Genomic DNA, 19,032 nt, shown 5'->3' with positions numbered 1-19,032 from the left:
CTCTGAGAGTGCATAAACATACTCGGAACATACGCGCTTTCATTTACCAACTAATGAGAATTGTTGGCGCAAATATAGTGTTCACCCCAGTCTCCGTATATTTTGCTTGTTCCTCTAAAGTATTTGCGCCTACTGGAATAATAGGGGTTGCGTTTGAAGAAGTAAATAGAGTGTAAGAACTTACCTAAGTTACAGTGCGGTGAGCAGGTCCAGTGCACTCGATTCCGTCCCAAAATCTTGTTAAACACAAGTTCCACTCGCGATTTTTCCACAATGATGGCATTAGAATAACAAGCAAGAAAAAAACGGGAAATTCTATTCCTTATACGTAAAGGCGGTAGAGTCTTTATCAGATAAACAATTTGAACATTGTATATTGTGCAGGTAAACAGAAGACATAACCTAAAGTTAGGTAAACAAAACAACAACAATCATGGCGGTCACTTTTCTCACGGCCGCTTTTCCTCACCTCAAAATCTGTTACCGTACTTTCACCTCGTAAACTGAACCAATCTCGATGAAAAATACATCAAAAAATAATACAAAAAATTAGCTATAAGTTATGGATCCGATTTTGGAAATCTTCGCAGGGAATTTGAAGTAATAGACGATTTACTGGTCGCTTCAGAAAAACGACTAGTGGTGCTCTCTGCGCGGATACGAGCTGTCCCTAGATCACTTGGAATCACCTTAAAATAAAATTTAGCTCATCAGAAATTTTGATGCTGATGCACCGCCCAAAGTCTTCAAAGACATGGCCAACGTATGGAAGTTGCAGCTATGTGACCCAATATCACTTAAAAAATTTGTGAGGAATAATAACTAAATAAATTGGTAGTTAATTGACTGTGACAATTGAAAAAAAATTGGCCTCCGGCCAATTCATGTGCGGCGCAAGCATCGCGTACCGGCGCTTCGCGCCGGCATGTGGGGGGGCTTCGCCCCATCCATCATGGTGCGAGGATCGCACAAGACTTTCATGCTTTTGCATACCCACTTTTACTGGGATGTTTAGAAAAATACTGCCAATTTCACAAAATCATGAAGTTTGATTGGAATTTTGATCGCAGGATAATAGTTATGAAGTTTTTATTCAAACCACTGAACTTTATTGTAAATGTCTTCGTGAGATGTGATGAATTCATATATTCGGACTCGACTTGTCAATATTATGAGGCATCTTCAATTAAATATAATTGATTTATGATGCCTCCCATTAAAGATGGCGATCCGTAAAAATCTTAGCTTTTCTACGATTCATTAGGATCCATTAGATTCATTGATATAGATAAGATAAGATAAGATAAAACCTTATTATGCTCCTTTTTACCATATAACAAGGTTATTTAATAAGTGCGAACAAAAGAAAAGTAACATAATAAAACCACCCACTAAGGTTGAACCTTGTGTTGGGTGGGGTCTTATTAATTGAAAAATAAATGTTCTTAGAAAATGAAAGGAAGGCGGAACAAGAAGAGAGGAAAAAAAAGAAAGAAGAGAAAGAAATAAGAAAGAAAGAAAGAAAGAAAGGAAAAAAGGAAGAAGAAAAAAAAAACCACTTTATCCCCTTCCCAACCCCCGATTACCCTTTCTCCTTTCTCTTTTTGTAGTTTTGCTATGAGTTGTTTATATTCCAACGGGAGTTTATTATATTCCTCTGTTATACCGCTTATATGGCTACTGTTGGTTATTTCGAGGTTGAATTTTTTATTTTTAATAAGCAGTTGTTCCTCGCTTCGGGTGTTGTATTTGGAAACTTCTGATTTAATTTTATTATTTTTTACGGCATATTTTATTAATTCAAATCTCCAAAGGTTTTTTATAGATAATACGTTTATTTCTTGGAATAGTTGGTCGGTTGGATAACGTTTTGGTTTGTGGGATATGATTTTTAGAATATATTTTTGGGTTGTAAAGAGGGGACTGATGTGAGTATCATTTGCGCATCCCCAAATGGAATATTTGGGGAATATTTTGGAATATTTTTGGAATATTTTTTAATTTCAGTATTGCATTAGAGATTGCGCTAGTCCATAGTACACGGATTTTAAAAAGTAGATGGACGCAAATTTTGATATTATTTTGAAGAAATACGTCATTGATCTTAATTTTTTGTTTACACTAGAGATATGTCCTTTTCATTTTAAGTGTTGGTCTAAGATGACACCTAAATATTTTGAGTTTGTTACTCTTTTTAGAGTTTTACATGAGTCGCATTTGATTATTATTGCATGAAGGATGGAGAATGTCCTCGTGTATTTTTACTTGCACTTTTTCAGTTGGTTGTCCTGTGATGGTAGGGGAAAAAGCAATATAATTAGTTTTTTCAATATTCATTTTTAATAGATTTTCAGTCAACCAATAGTATATTTTTGATAGTTCAGTAGAAGCCTTTTTAAAAGTTTCCTCCCAATTATTGTCTGATACCAGCAGCGCTGTGTCGTCTGCAAAGGAGAATATTTTACCATTAATTTCCATGTTACAAAGTTCGTTAACATAAAGCAGAAAAAGACAAGGAGAAAGTACGGTACCTTACAGGAGACCGTTGTTGCATGTTATAACATCGCTAAAAACGCATTCTATTTCAACTAGTTGTTTTCTTTCTCTTAAATAGCTGCTGAACCACTTGAGTGCTATCCCTTTAACTCCTATCGATTCCATTTTTTTCAGTAATTTACCATGGGTGATGGTGTCGAATGCTTTCTCTATGTCGAGTAATACTAATATGGGTTTTTTCCCTTTATCGATCTCATGTAGTATTTCTGTTATTAGATCTGTTACTGCGTTTTGGGTGCTGACCTTTTTCCTAAAACCGTACTGGTTGTTCGAGAGGATTTTGTATTTTTCTAGGAAACAAGTTAATCTTTTTTTCACTATTTTTTCCAAAACTTTAGCCAAATTAGATATGAGTGAGATTGGTCGATAATTTTTTACAAATTTTGGGTCCCTTTTTGAAGAGAGGGATTATTTTGGATTCTTTAAATTTATCTGGGAATTTTCCAAGTGTTAAACTCAGGTTGAAAATATGTGCTAGTGGTATCGCGATTTGTTCAGCTATTTCTTTTAGCATTTCGACGGTGTAGGTATCTAAGCCTGGGGCAGATCCTCCTTTAAGTGTAAATATGTACGATTGTACTTCAGATGTTGTTACCGCTTCCAGAAAGAGAGAGTTAGTTAAGTTTTTTAATGCCTTTTTTTGGTCAGACTTATATGGAAATTTGGCTTTCTGGCGACATGAGGCCGCCGTTTTTAAGCCGATCGTTGCAAAATGTTGGTTTATGGTATTGCATAATTTTTTTGGATCTTTGCTCATTTCGATTTCGTCATCTTCGTTGATTATTTTAGTTATTTTAGTATTATTTTTAGTGGTTCCTAAGTTTGCGGCTTCTCTTAAGATTTTCCATTTTAATTTTATATTTTTGTTAGCTTTTTTTAGTTGGCCATCATAGTAGTTGTTTTTGGCTTGCTTTCCAATAAGGCTGAGTAAGTTTCTATATCTCTTAAACTTTAATTTTGCCTCTTCATCTGAAGGATTTTTGTTGCATATTAGCTTTAACCTGTCCCTATTTCTTATTGATTTTAGTATGGCCTCTGTAATCCATGGTTTTAATGGGATTTTCCTTCTACTTATTATTTTTTCATATGAAGACTTCTGAATACAATTATTTAGCGTGTCGCAGAATTTTTCTAATGCATTGTTTACCTCATTACTACCCACCACATCTTTCCATTCTTCATTTTTTAAATATCGCTTCAGATTTTGGAAATTCACTTTTTTTATTTTTACTTTATTATTTTCACCAGGATTTTTTTTAGTTTCTTTATTTTTTTTAAGTTGCAGACTGGCAGCCGTCCTGTCATGATCTGTTAATGAGTTTCTTATAACAAAGCTTTCTATGTATTTTCTCAATATCATACTTCAGATACGATTACAGTGGACTCTCGATAATTCGAACCTCGATAATTCGAAAACCTCGTTAATTCGAAGGAAAGTCTGTTGCCCTTGAAAATCTCTCGATAATTCGAAGAAAATCAATGTATTTTACTCCTCTCGTTAATTCGAAATTTTTAGGCTGGCGCGGACCTCTATAATTCGAAATTGCGACGAAAATTCTCTCTGTAATTCGAAGTGTGGGAAGTAAATATGACCCTCCCTCTATAATTCGAAATAAGATGGTACATTCCCTCTACAATTCGAAGTCAACTGTTTATGTATCTGGGTATCTGAAAGAGCTTGACCTTTGACCTAAAGACCTTTTGGCGTAAATCTGTCCATTTGCCCCTCTATAATTCGAATTCAGATGGCGCCTTCCCTCTATAATTCGAACCTCTCTAATTCGAGGTTCCTCCACATTGAATCTCTTTAATTCGAACTCTCTTTATTTCGAAACCTCGCTAATTCGAATAAAAAGCCGATTCCCTTCAATTTCGAATTATCAAGAGTCCACTGTATATATTATAATATTTCCTTAAGCACGGTCAAAAGCCATCAAAAATCTACTTTAATGGGTAGAATGACTCTTCGATGTTTAAATAGTCTTAAAACTAAACGGTTTTCGCTTAGCATCGCCCAAATTTTAAATTTGGCGGGCAAATCTCCCTGCTGGAAATGGTTCACCACCCGCCCGCCGAGAGCGCCACCTCCTTGCTGCTCGTATCCCCGTGTATCAACAAAAACGCAGGGAGTATAGAAGGTTAGAGACCCGACTGGATAAGGAAGAATTGAAACTGAAGTTGAGCCGCGAGCAAGCAGTTGCGTACGTTTGCGCGAGAGTGCGCGACGAGCGGGATTCCCATACCACTGCGCTGATTGGCTAAGCGAGAGTTGCGGTCGGATGATGTATAAAAAATTGCCTACGTGGAGGTGGTTCGACAGCAAGATACCCGCCGCTAGTCACTGAAAAACAATAGAAAATAGTAGTTGCGTATGTTGCCAGCGAGCGCGCTGCGAGCGCTTCTGTTTCAATTACCTAGCATTGAGTCGGGCCTCTAACCTTCTATACTCTCTGCAAAAACGTCAACAAACCTGGACGGGTTATAACGCGCTTTATTATCCATCATTAAATCAATCATGTTTGTGCAGTATTATTATGTTATATTTGTGTTCAGTACCTCGTAAAAAGGAACCGCGAAAGATGGAATCTGTTGGGATTCTAAATTCATTAACAACAAACATAATAGTTTCTAATAAAGATCTAAGTGTCAGTTCTTGCGTTAGCTTCGATGATTCATAGGATATAATGTAAGTACCTAATTAGTCGTCTAATTTTGCTTGGTGTATACCTACGGAGTAATTTTGGAGATAGTATATGATGCATTATATAATGCATTTTAATTCCTAGATTTCACCTGACTCAAAGCGTTTGCTGCTAATATCTAGGAGCGTTCCGACTTATTTATCGGAGAATTGAGCGTTTCCTATTGGCCCCTCTGCAATTATGACATTAGTCCAAAGATCCTTTAAGAACTTAAATTAATGACTCAGGTGGTGCTTTTGAGCCAACTTTCAAAGAATTCAAGGCATTCTTTCAAAATCTACAGTCCATGAGCTCTCCGTGTGACCGAAGTGCCCTCCTTGCTGTATGACGCGTAACCCTTCAATGTTTAGTTTAGTCCAAAGATCTCTTAGGAACTTATATTAATGAACCAGGTGCCTTATGCCAACTTTCGAAGAATTAAAGGCATTTTTTTTTAAAATTTACAGTCCTTGAAAATGAGCTGTTTGTGTGATGTCGCGGAGCAAAGTGCCCTACTTTTGGGCCTTGTAATCCCTTGAATTTTGAGTTTAGTCCAAAGATCTTTTAGGAACTTAAATTAATGACCCAGATGATATGATTGATGCCCATTGTTAAAGAATTAAAGGCATTTTTCAAAATTTACAGTCTTTCAAAATGAGCTTTCCGTGTGATTTTGCTAAAAATGGACAATTTAGCGTAGCCCCCCCAAATTTTAGCGTACCCCAAAATCGTTTGACGTGCATAAGGAGACCATAGATATGATGTTCTGTGCCAATTTTGAATGAAATCGAACGGATAGATTCTGAGATATCGCCATACATAGATTTGGGGGACGTCGGACGGACGGACACACATTTTTTCAAGTATGGTTATTTTGACTCCTGGGACCTTAAAACGTCTAGAAATGATGAAATTTCAACTTTTTTTTTTCTTGGAGGATGACAATACTTCCTCTCTACCCTAGGGGAGCGAGAAAGTAACAAAAGTTTTTGAACTTTTCTGAAAGAGCTCAATGAGAAACAGCCCATGAATAATTTTCATAATGTTTTACGAAATGATCTCTGCGATTTTTCTGAGGTGATTGGGTGATTTTCCATAAAAACCTTGTGTAACGCATCTTGCAGCTTTTTGTCTATTGTGGAGTACTCGATAGCCCTAAATTTTTTTCTTCTTCTTGTGTCAATTGATGAAGGAAACTTTTGAATACTATTTGGACTACTCGCATTTTAATATTTTATTTGTGTTTATCTCAAAATTATCATTTCCGTCATCTCTTGTCAATCAAGCCAATACTCATTTGTAAACGAGCAAAAGAGCTCCCTGTAAGTGTCTTGGTTGTCTTACTCCAACCATAAAAACTATGATTCTTCTCGAGGCCTTTATCATATTGTATAAATGTTGTTTTTGGATTTTTCTCCAGCTCAAGCTACATCAGACTCCATTTATTTGTTGTGGACACCTCCACTTGATACAAGTATCATGGTACGAAGTTACACTATTGGATGGGGAAGAAATTATCCAGATATGTTTACCAAATCTTTGAATGGCAGGCATTCAAATTCTTTCACGATCACAAAATTAAGTAAGTTAATTTTTGTCTGTTTTGTTATAGACCGAGAGCTCATGATGATTCGTTCAACCGGAATAATATAAATTTACCATCTTCGTCTTTTGAAGCAGATTTTGGTATGTAAAAAGAAATGCGCGGTCTGGCAGGTCAAACCGGTTGCATTAAGAAAATTTTAGGCCCCTAAAAAGCCCAAAAATTGCTCGGATTTTGACTGGAAACATATACACTTGATATTAGGCTCATTTAACGCGGAAAACCTTCCTGATTAAGGATCAGTCGGTCTGGCAGCCGAAATCAGTTGCTTAAGGGCCGCCAGACCGGTTCAAAGTTGGAAAAAAAGTGCTCAAATTTCACCCGGAAGCATATACATTTGATATTGGGCTCATTTTATGCGGAAAACCTTCCTGATTAAGGATCAGTCGATCTGGCAGCCGAAATCGGTTGCTTAAGGCCCGCCAGACCGAATTTTCCCCGGTAATATGTATATGAGGGTGTGTGTGTGTGTGTGAAGAGTTCATGGTTGTTAATTAATAATAAATGAAGTTCATGAGTAGTTTTCAACCATTTCAATGACACTTCGCAACATTTTTCACTACATTCTACAATTCGACGTTTTGGAGACATATTCTCTCCATCCTCAGGGCAGACGAGTTATTCATAACTGAACGAGGAAAAAACACAGAAACCCAGTCTAGTCGCAGCAAGAGACCAGTTTAACGATAACAGGAGACATGACAAACATCAACACACACAATAACAATAAGCCCCCGCCGCAGAGAGGCAGTACTCATACACAAGGAAAGTTTTCAGAGATTCGAAAAATATTCCTCAAATTGAGCAAACTCAGTCCTAGAATTTATAGCATTTTGGTTTTTTAAATTACACAACCCCTCCAAATTCAACCTAAGCTGTTCATTCTTCTGTCTCTTCAACACCCTGGTGTTATTGAAATCAAAGGAATGACCCTTTTCTCTCATGTGTGGCTTTAGAGCAGTCACCTCATGTTGGTTAAACTTATGCCCATCCAGCCTTTTATGCAGATATTGGGATGACTGCCGACAATTTATATTTTGCCATTTTTCTGCAGTTTGCAATGACTATAGCATAACAAAAACCAGTTTTTTAAGTTCTCTGCTTAATTTTTCATCAGACACTTCATACCGATCGTTGAGGAAATGATTTTAGTAAAAATTACATTGCTTAAAGGAAGCTTGAAAAGAGCCCCGCACAAGAGATGGGCTATTAGTGTAAAAAAAGGAGTCATTGAGTGTAGTCTTAAATTTAATTTCATCATGAAGCCTACACATAGAATATAAGAACAAAAAACTTTCAATCTGAGCCAGGAGAAGGCGGAGGGGTTGTTGACTTGGAATGTGCTTTGAAATTTCAACCCCCGAGGCTCAAACGGAAAGTTTTTGGTTCCTACATACCACATGTACACTTTACAATGCAATAAAATATCTGACATCCCCACTCCACTGTATTTTATACACCAAAATCGAACCTCCTCGATTCCTGGCTTTTTTCATGCCCCTTTAAAGTAATGTTATTTTTATTGTGAAACTAGTTGCTTCAGCTCACCTCCGCACCTAGCCAGGGGGTTTCGCCCCCTGGAACCCTGATCGCTCGCTTCGCGAGTCTTTATGGCTCCCTCTGTGAGCCAAGATCTCACTTTGCGACCTTCAAAAATTTGAAACATGTAAAACTTTCAAAAATGTCCACATACGAAAAACTTAAAAAATCAATGTAAAGTGATGGCGGTTCCCATCGCCAGCAATACGGCACTGCTATTTGGGAAAATGTTAGTTGATCCAATCCTCGCAATCACTGATGAAGTAAAATTCTTGTCGATGGGAATGCACGGTAACTTCATAATCACTGAAAACTGACGAATTTGAAAAAATGTGACTGCAGCTAGGAGCTAAAAGGCTTTAAAGGAGGAAAGAACAGTCAACTACAGGCACGATAACTTCATAATCACTGGAACATGACGAATACCGGAAAAACTAACGGCTCTTCGTCTCACTGATTTTGGGGAAGAATCTTTCAGAGCTAATGAGAAAGCCACTCGAGGGCAAGAATAATTTCTGAATAACTTATCCAAAAAAGGTGTTGAACATTCTTTTGGAGAGTCAGGAATGAGGAGGGGGGGAGGCTCCTACCTATCGGCATCGGTCACTGTCTCTTTTAAGAAAAATGCATCAGCCAAAAATCAGGGATAGGATTTCGATTGTTCTTGTACAGACAGATGCTACAGATTCTATTAAATGATCGCAGGGGGGGGGGGGGGGGATTCCCACCGAAATGTGTCCATCCCGGAATCACCGGACAAAAAGGCCGGGAAAACCCATCCAACAGAACATAGGGGTATAATGTACATAGAGCGTTAGCCACTCTTCTTTTAGTGCTGGTACCGAGTGAAAGGTGTTTACAGACGCCCTATTCAGTGCTTTAACCCCTCCCTGAAAAGTAAGGAGAGATGAACCGATCTGCAAGTAGCTTGCATAGAGTGACTCATACACACATAGGTCACCCTCATGGGGAAAAAAAGTTTGGAAAGCTCCAGGAAAACTTTTAAGAGCTTATATTGAAAGTTTCGTATTTTTGGTATCATTTGGGCATCAACAGCTTTTCTTTGCAACAAAAATCAAGGAAAGCGGCCTGGCGGTTCCTCAGAATTCAGGATCACAAGGTTTCGACCCTTACAGTTTTATTTATATAGATTTGAAGCTCCAAGGCAAGATTCGGATCAATTTTATAAAATTGTTTTGCTTTGATGTACTAATTGTGACCGAAGAGAATGGAAAAACGCCTGAGGCCAGACTTTTTTGGAACTTTTGCTACTCAGGCCCTATCATTTGCCTCTTCAGGGTGGAAAAGACGGCCGCAGCAATTTTGAGTCGAATGACCTGCTCTTTGAGTCTAATGACCCGCTGCATCATCACCAGTTTGGCTTTACAAAGGGTTTACCTACCACCCATGCTGTGTATAAACTTACAGACAAAGTTCTCACTGCCTTTGAAAAAAACTACCTGTAATGAGTATACATTTTGATTTAATTAAAGCTTTCGATTCCCTCAATCATTCTCTGCTACTCAAGAAATTGCATTTATACGGTCTCTCTGAAAATGCCATAATGCTCATTGCATCATATCCTTCTGACCGTAATCAGAGAGTAAAAATTGACTCTATTAATGAACCTACTCTTTCTAGTGTCAAACCCTTAGTAACCGGAGTCCCTCAGGGATCAATTTTAGGCCCACTTTTATTATCATTTTCATGAATTACCTTCCCTTTAATTTCAAATATCCCATTTTACTATTTTCGGATGACACCTCTGCCTTCGTTGAGGGTGGAGATGTAATACTTAAGGCTGGTGAAGTGTATGATTAGGCCTCCGCCTGGTTTGATGCCAACGATCTGACGGTTAATCTAAGTAAGACACAAGCCTTAATATACTCAGCCGGTTCTTGTAATGCTCCATCTGTTGATTGTTGAATTCCAGGAGACTCAAATAGTATTCGATTGGAAATCTCTGTTGTGTTTCTTGGTATTCAAATAGATAGAGGGCTCATCTGGAAAGAGCATATCAGTAAAGTTAAATGTAAATGAAGCAGAGCATCTTGGGCCCTTCGCAACCTGTCAAGAATATCTATCCCTCAGTGTTGCTTAGCATTCTATCATGCCCATGTTGTTTCCCATATGCAATACGGACTAATCCTATGGGTCCGTAGCACTGGAGCTGAGCAAGTTTTTATGGTACAAAAAAGCTCATCAGAATTATGTATAAAATATGCCTTGGAATTCCCACTGCCGCCCTATCTTCATTAGGCATAGTTCACCCTGACCTCCCTTTATATCTTGGATAGCCTAAAGTTTGCAATTTCAAATGGATTGGTATCTCCCTCCAATCTTCTACCGTCTCATAATTACAATAGTAGGCACAGAGATATCTAAAACGTAAAAGTTCGACTGAAAAGATCTGAACAAGATTGCTGCAAATTTTCGGCTATCCAAATTATAAATGCTCTGCCCTGGAGCATCAAACAACAACTCCGCGATGGTAAAGTAAAGAAATTCTTCAATTTACTTTGGAATCTCCTCTTAACCAAGGCATTTTATGATACAAACGAATTTCTGACTTCAGCTGTTGAATAGCATTCTACCAACCACCACTTAATTTAACATTTTACAATTATAATTTATATTTTTAATCATTGTATATCGTAATTCCTAGTGTTCTTTGATTTGTGCTTTAGCTCCAATAATGGGGCTTTCATGTACGAAAATATAATAAATAAAATAAATAAATAAAATTTTGACATGGCATAACTCCATACATTAACATTTCCCCAACATGTCGTCAGTGGTGTCTCTCTGGAAATTGAGCATAAAATCTACCTAACGGATCTTTATTTTTCCAGAGTCATTGTGCACTGCCGAAAAATAGGAAAAATTAAAGTTTTGCATTCCAAAACATCGAGAAATGGCTGTAAATTGGTACTAGATGGAAGGTTTTCCAACTTTCTATTACATGTTCAAGTAGATTCTTTCAAGATCCTTCATTAAACGAAAAGTTTCAACTCAATCCAAGAATATGTTCAAAAGTTTGCAGTTACAGGTTTGATCTTGACCTCCTACCCCTCTTTCCCTCTATGGTGAGCCTGCACCAAAGATTCTGTCTTATTTGAGTGTCTCGCATGCTACTGCATCACTATCCCTGAAACTATTGATTGTATCTGATGGAAGGCCACATGTAATGAGAGATGTGACAGCCTCTTTTATTCTCGCATGTTTTTAGAGCCAAATTCCGAGTACATCATAAGTTTGAAAGCATCAAATGAAATGGGCGATGGACCCCCTAAATATGCCAATGTTCGCACATCCGTAGCAAGTCAACAGGAGCCAGCATTGGAATTAACTCCACCTATTGGTCTGAAAGCAAGTATTTTATCACCAACTAGTGCCGTCTTATACTGGTCTGACACAACTCTACCACAAGGACAAGTAAGTTTTCTTGAAGACATAATTTTTATGTCTCTCAAATTTCGGGGAATCGAAGCTTACGATGGAGTTATGTTAAGTCGGCACATCTTACGGAGCCACCGTCAAAATTCGGCTGGTCATACTTGACAAGTATAAGTCTTTTCGGTTTTTTTCCCCGTAATGCATGGACCCAACTTCCTTTCTGCTTTCAAGCATACACTAGTAGAAAAATTAGGAAATACTTCTACGTTTTTACTAGTAGAAAATTTATTTTTTCATAAGGCATGGTCTGTTTTAAAAAGTTTGAAGCTTTCTGAAAACCACTCGAGATGTTTTTCGATGAAAGTGTCAGGGATGGTCTCTAGATTGAAAAATTGAAAACCGCGAAATCGTAAGTGAGGCCGTTTCCGTTATTTTCGAGTTTTTCGATTTTTAAGGGTAAAATGATGGCAGAGACCAATGTCTGACCACCAAAACCCACAACCCTCTGGTCAAATTAAGTTCAAATTTTATGTATGTTACTCCTTGATGTGTAAAAGAGCGTCCTCAAAAGTTTTAACCCCCCCCTTCCTTGAAGAATTGCATCCCCCTATGCGGTGTTGCCAAGTTTCGTACCCCAAAATGATGCGGCGAATGGGGCAATGTAGATTTTGAGTTTCGATTAAAATAAAAAATCGTGAAGAAGCTTATTAATTGACACTGTGTGAATAACTTTAAATCCACCTTGATGAAGGCATGCGAGGTTGCTATGTTTTCGATTTTTGCAATTGCAAAATTTGTTTCAAAAATGTCAATTTATTTATAATTGTTTGATTGAGACTAATGCAGGCTCATTGATCAGCTACTTTTTACACACATCAGCTTAAATTCATGAATTTTTCCATACAATGGGACATTATGTCAGTCCTTTAACTTCAATTCAGGAAACGCAACCTATCCTCAAAAATTAATGCAAATGAATCGATGATAGTGGATTTGGTTTGAAAAAAATTCCGGGAATTATTGTTTCTGACACAAAAAGTAAAATTTAAATTCTCTTCTTCCTAGTATCTAAAGAATGAAAGGAAAAATAGTTTTCAATTCTCGAGTAAAAAGTAAACCCAAACCGTTCAGTGATTTTACCGATGTTTTCAAAGAATTTAAGCCCCAATCTCTTGAGGTTTAGCTAAAGAGAGAAAGAAAAAAGTGAAAAAAACCTTCCAGATTCACAAGCGACAATAGTGTGTTTTATCTAATTGTCCCAGACTTCCACAAATTGAAAGTATCAAAGGAAAAATCATTGTGCAAGAAATAAACCTTGGAGGTTCATGACCTAGTAGGGTTTGCTTGTTTATTTCTGTGTACTCTCTGCAAAAGCGATTTCTTAATGTTCTCATAATTTGCTTCAGAATCAAAAAGTAAAATTTGAACGATTTTGCACTTGAATTTTTAAGAAAGAAAACAGGAGGACTCCTATTATACTGTACAAGTAAAAAGCGTTCACCCATCTGAAATATAAGGGGCTCGTTGTCCTCGCGGAGGGAATTTTTGTTGCTGCTCAAAATTTTTGCCAAACCACCGTACTGGATGAAACACTCATGTTTCATCGATGAATCTTTACAAAAATTTAGGCTCAGTAATTTGATGATGAAACGGATCAATAAGCCTTAACTGGTTTCAATCAAGTATGAAAATTGACATTTGTGAAACAAACTTAGCAATTGCCGAAAACGAAAACATGTCAACCTCGCATGCTTTCATCAAGGTGGATTTAAAATTATTCACACAGTGTAAAATAATAATCTTTTTCACGATCTTTTATTGTAATCGCAACTCAAAATCCACATTGCCCCCTTAGCCGCATCATTGTAGGGTACGAAACTTGGCAACACCGCATGAGGGGATGCAATTCTTCAAAGGGGGGGGGGGGGGGTTAAAACTTTTGAGGACACTCTTTAACATATCAAGGAGTAATATACATAAAATTTGAACTTAATTTGACCAGAGGGTTGTGGGTTTTAGTGGTCAGACATTGGACTCTGGTCTCTTACGATTTCGCGGTTTTCAGTTTTTCAGTCTAGAGACCTTCCCTGTCACTTTCATCGAAAAATATCTCGGGTGGTTTTCAGAAAACTTAAAAATTTTGAAAACGGACTGCGAAGGAAAGACTTGGTAGGTAACCAAGCTCCAGGTAAAAAAAAAAATGTATAATGTGTGATTGAAAACCTACAGTTAAAAACACAATCTGAAAGCTTTTTGCTGTCTTTTCCTTCCATTGGTAGGGGTATGAAAGTTGAAAATTATATAGAATAAGTAGTAATTGGATTGCATTTTGCGAAAATGAACCAGGAACATTCCAATGTCGCTAAGATTTTGCCACTTTTTTTATATTGCAAATATAAACAGATCATCTAAACAAAGTTTATCTTGACTTTCAATAAACTATAAATTCAAGAGAAAAATTAATTTTTTAAATTTAATTTTTTCAAGATTTCAGTAATTTTATGCAAAGAATGTAAGTTGCACAATCCTAACAACATCGGAATGCTCTTAGTTCCTTTTTGCGAAATGCAATCCAATGGAGATGTTGCATGTGTAAGAAATTTGCGATTTGACTGTTGATTTCTATGTAAAAGTTCGCGAGAAACACGATGGTGCCACTGGTTTTCTCTGAAATCAACTCCCAAGCTCAAAAAAAGCTCTCAAGTTGAGGCCAAAATGGAGGGGATATCCCACCCTACCCTGAGAGTCCACGTCTACATCAAGACAAACTCTCCATGCAAAGATAGAGAACAAATACATTGACAGGGCTGCCACTTTATTTGGGGACTTAAAAACTGAAAACACGGCAACCCTGCTAATGTATTTGCTCCCTATCTTTGCATGGAGAGTTTGTCTTGATGTAGACGTGGACTCTCAGGGTAGGGTGGGATATCCCCTTCATTTTGGCCTCAACTTGAGAGCTTTTTTTGAGCTTGGGAGTTGATTTCAGAGAAAGCCAGTGGCACCATCATGTTTCTTGCGAACTTTTACATAGAAATCAACAGTCAAATCGCATATTTCTCACACATGCAACATCTCCATCGTAGTACAACAGTGATATAGTTAGGCTTGCTTTTAATGAACATAAGAGCAAATAAAAAAAAATTTCTTTGCATGCTGGACTTCATCATTAGAAAATCTTTGTTTAATTTTTATCAGCTATCAAATGACAAATGCGTCAAGGAAGACTGTTACTGCTATATCAATGTTATACTACCATCATTACCAGTTCCACGTAGTCCTCAACTTATTTGACCTAAAGGTGGTGTGAAGACACCAAAAAGCTTTTGGACTGTTGTATTATTTGTGTAAGTATTTGATCATAAACGCTTATCTCATACCTAGTGCTTGCCTCCCGCACAGTCATATCTCATTAAAGGAGTACTTTTGCTCAGAACATTCTTAGAATATCTTCTGTTCGTAATGATTTTTTCTTCTTTCTTCCTCTTTCAATGATATTTTTAGGCATAGCGAAAAAATCAATATTGTTTTAACATGTATTTTTTCGAATTTTTTAGTTTGTGACTGATGATCGTCATTACATTGTCCGCTGTATGTTGTATCATGCTACAACCGCCGGCTCTCGTACAAAATTTTACAATGCAACAGACCTAAATCTCATTATTTCAGATTTAAAGCCCAATTCTCAGTATGAGTTTACTGTCAAAGTTGTGAAGGTAAGGAGTCATGTTCATTATCATAGAGTTTTGTGACTGTTTGGAAACTTTCCAGACATTACATTCTATTTTAAGGTGTATTTTCATTACATTTTTACTGAGAAAATGCTTTAACATTGAAGAATGATACCTAATTTATACTTCCTTTCTATTTACTTTTTGATTACTTAATTTGTTTCAAATCAAATGTTTTTTCTTCTGCACACCACCAGTCAAAAATTGTTATTTTCTTTGCTCAAAAGGAATTCTGATTGAATAGTATACTCATCATCTATTTGTATGCTGAACGAATAGGCCTGTTGCAAACTTTTGTTGGAGCAAAAATTAGAGTTGTTTCCATCAGTAAATGTATCAAAAATTACGATTAGCGGATTGGCCAAATTTGAAATGCACTCCTAACTTCACAATCTGCATGAAAAATTTGCGTTTTTTTTTTTTAGCTTCCCGCTTCAAAAACGATACTACAGCACAGGTGAACATTTTGTTAGAGGTGTCGTTCTATCCAACCCCTGTGCGCTAGGATACTACACAATACTCAACATGGCCAACACCAGCTGCCAAAACACATGCACTCGAACGAGATTCTAACCAATTCTTATCAACGCAGTGTGTTAATATTCTTGATTTTTTTGCATTGATAAAGATTTGCTTTGATTGACCTTGTGCTCCCGATGGGGTTGCTGAAGCTTCGGCTATGTTGAGTATTGCTATTGCGGAAGTGTTGAATGGAACGACTCCACCAACGAAATGTTCACCTTTGCCGTAGTATTGTTTTTGAAGTGGGAAGCTAAAAAGAAGCAAATTTCTTACGCAGATTGTGAAGTTAGGAGTGCATCTCAAACTTTGCCAATGCGCTCATCGTGATTTTTGAGACATTTACTGATAGAAACAACCCTTTTTTTTTGCTCTAGCAAAAGTTTTCAACAGACCCTTTATTCAGCACATTGCTCAACAAGCAATGAGAAGGTATTTTCTTTTTCTCTATGCCCGAGGTTCTCTGATGAATCTTGCTATATTGACCGGTACTTGCGCACTGACGTAGAATGAATACACAGCTTATGTGTATGAGTTTTACAGAAAACCAAGAGTTCTACGATTACTGACGGTTTTCTGCGAGATTTTGCGCTTTTCGTGGATTTTCGGAATTGCTCTTAAATTTTTTGGGTTTTGATGTCCATCTACGTTTTTGGATTTTCTTGTATTCACAGATTCTTGCGCTTTCTAACTCCCTTGGTATAATTTTTGGCTCTCTTCATGTGATTAGCGTTTTTTTGGCCAGGTTCCAGTTTGCCAAGCTTTTGTGCAGATGGCCTGCTTATTTCCAAGGATTTGAAAAGCGGGGTATTAAAAATTTGCTGCAACTGTAAAAATAATTATTTCAGGGAGATTTTGGATTTGCTGCCCAATAGTTTGTAAAATTTAACCATTTTTAGTCTTGTAAAGAAAAAATAATTCCATCAAAATCAAAATTAATGGATTGCATGGCTGGTTTATTTCATATTAAATGACCTTTCAGTATCATCAGATCAAAGTATATGAAGACCATCGCTCATTTGGCCGTAGGTGACCTTGATCATTCCTCCTCCTACACCATGTCTATTTGAAATAATTCTGATGTTTATATCCTGCCCTTCAGGGCAACCGAGAAAGTCCATGGAGTATGGTTGTTTTAAATACAACTCTAGAAGATGCCCCCTCATCACCTCCTATGGATTTAACAGTGGTTCCTGTTGAAGGAACGCCTTCTTCTGTTACTCTGAATTGGCAGCCACCAAAAGTTCCCAATGGCAGAATAACAGGTAACAAAGTTTTAAATACTCACTTCTCTTCTTTTTTAAATTTTCTTCCATCCTTTTTTTTTTTATCTCTTCAAGAAGTTTATTATTTCTCTTTTTCTGCAGCAAACTGTAACGAACAATAAAAGGGTGTCAACCTAATGCATCAACAATCTATCATTGCCTTTTCCTTGTTTGACAATTTATTTATTGTATAAGGAGGTTAAAATTTTCCAATAGCGTGTGAGTGAGTATATATTGTGGTATCTGAAAATGAATCAGAAGTTAAATTTTTGCAAATTGGAAAAGAAAAAACTTGTTGATGCTCTATGGCACGAGCTGAAACTATGGGAGGCAAAATTAAAAAAACGAAAGGAAGCGGGGGAGAAAGAGAGGGGGGGAGAGAGAGTGAGAAGGGGGAGAGAGAGGGAGAGAGAGAGAGAGTGAGTGCGAGTGAGGGGGAGGGAGAGAGAGGGAGAGAGAGGCATTTCCATCTGTCAGTAATTTATTATGTTTTCTTTAAAAAGTTTTGTAATTGATACCTGTGTTTTCCTTCCTATCATGTAAATATATCTTGATCTAATGTTCTACCACCCTTTCTTTCTTTCTTCAATTAAAAAACATAATATGTTTACTTCCATTAAGTGTATTGGTGCCCAAAATCAGGCATATTGGTGAGCTTATCCGCATCCAAAGAAATATTTGTAGTTTTTAGGCTTGATCCTTTTCAAAGGACGTATGTGACTCTGATGCTGGGATGTATCAGTCGTTGTCACAGGAGGAGGGGCTTTCCAAGAAAAATGTTGAAAATTAGTTACCACCAAGAATGCAATTTTTGGTTGTTTCTTTGGTACAATATCACCTTTTTCTTATTTTATTTTTGAGGTTTCAAACACGAATGAATCTCGTTATTATCTTATGATTAGCTCTGAAAGAAAGCCTCATATCTCCCCAGAGGATTGTTTTATTTCGCGATTTTTGCTTTTTTTCAATGTATGCCAAAAAATTGATTTCTAGAGACCCTATTTAAGGGACATTTAGAAGGTACATCAAATATTTTGCGAAGGGGTGCTTTTGTATTTCCGAGGAGCTAATAACAAAGTTGAGCACACAATCTATTTTTTTTGACTTTCCAGAGATTTTCACCAATTTCTTTTTCTGATTTACCTTACAAGGAGATCATTTTTCTTCTGTTTTAAGTAGCGAATATCATAGTGGACTACTTTGGTATACTTTATCTGGAATGAGGGTAGGGTCATTCCACGCCTAGGTAGTCCGGGGGGTATTTTTTTTTCCCCCTCCAAATGAACCAACGATATTTATTTTTGGACTCCTCAATACTCCTAGTTTTTGGAAATATATGTGGTTTACCTCCGTTTTGTTTTTTTTCTCGCAATTTTTACGTGTTTTGTAACCCCGTTGCTTAGCTTTATCCTACTGTAAAAAGAGTGACAGTTTGGTAGCAATGTTTTCTGGTGTTCCCACCAAAACCAAGTTTCAGGTTATGCTGGGAGTTGTCAAGAAACTGATTCAATGTGCTCCTGCAAAGTTTCAATTTTTAAAAGTAATTACTGTATATTATATGTAACTTTTAAAACTTAGTGTACTGACTGTCACACCCGTTACGCAAAACATGGGTTTTTTAATGTAACTATTTTAATTCATGTCATTTTGAGATGCCAATTTTTTCCGTACGTCTTCAAGTTAAGTACAGCTTTGGAGTATTTTTTCCGAATTTTTATCTCAACAATTGATGGGCAAAAATG

General features: G+C 37.0%; 2 protein-coding genes across 8 annotated transcripts in view; one reads left to right on the top strand and one right to left on the bottom strand.

Moving 5' to 3' along the window:
- LOC140223884 (uncharacterized) overlaps positions 1-19,032 on the bottom strand; it is a 526,084-nt gene that overhangs the window by 96,339 nt on the left and 410,713 nt on the right. The gene's annotated exons all lie outside the window — the stretch shown is intronic.
- The window catches only part of fra (neogenin protein frazzled), a 184,712-nt gene that overhangs the window by 95,488 nt on the left and 70,192 nt on the right, over positions 1-19,032 (top strand). For all 7 annotated transcript variants that reach the window (XM_072296338.1, XM_072296339.1, XM_072296334.1 and 4 more), the window contains exons 15-18: positions 6,658-6,819; positions 11,609-11,814; positions 15,333-15,491; positions 17,128-17,290. In XM_072296338.1, the coding sequence (XP_072152439.1) occupies positions 6,658-6,819; positions 11,609-11,814; positions 15,333-15,491; positions 17,128-17,290 (690 nt within the window). The remainder of the gene's footprint in view (positions 1-6,657; positions 6,820-11,608; positions 11,815-15,332; positions 15,492-17,127; positions 17,291-19,032) is intronic.

The sequence above is a fragment of the Bemisia tabaci genome, chromosome 2, assembly GCF_918797505.1.
Source record: "Bemisia tabaci chromosome 2, PGI_BMITA_v3".
In the NCBI taxonomy this organism is placed as follows: Eukaryota; Metazoa; Arthropoda; class Insecta; order Hemiptera; family Aleyrodidae; genus Bemisia; species Bemisia tabaci.
This window is presented reverse-complemented; position numbering and strand designations above follow the sequence as displayed.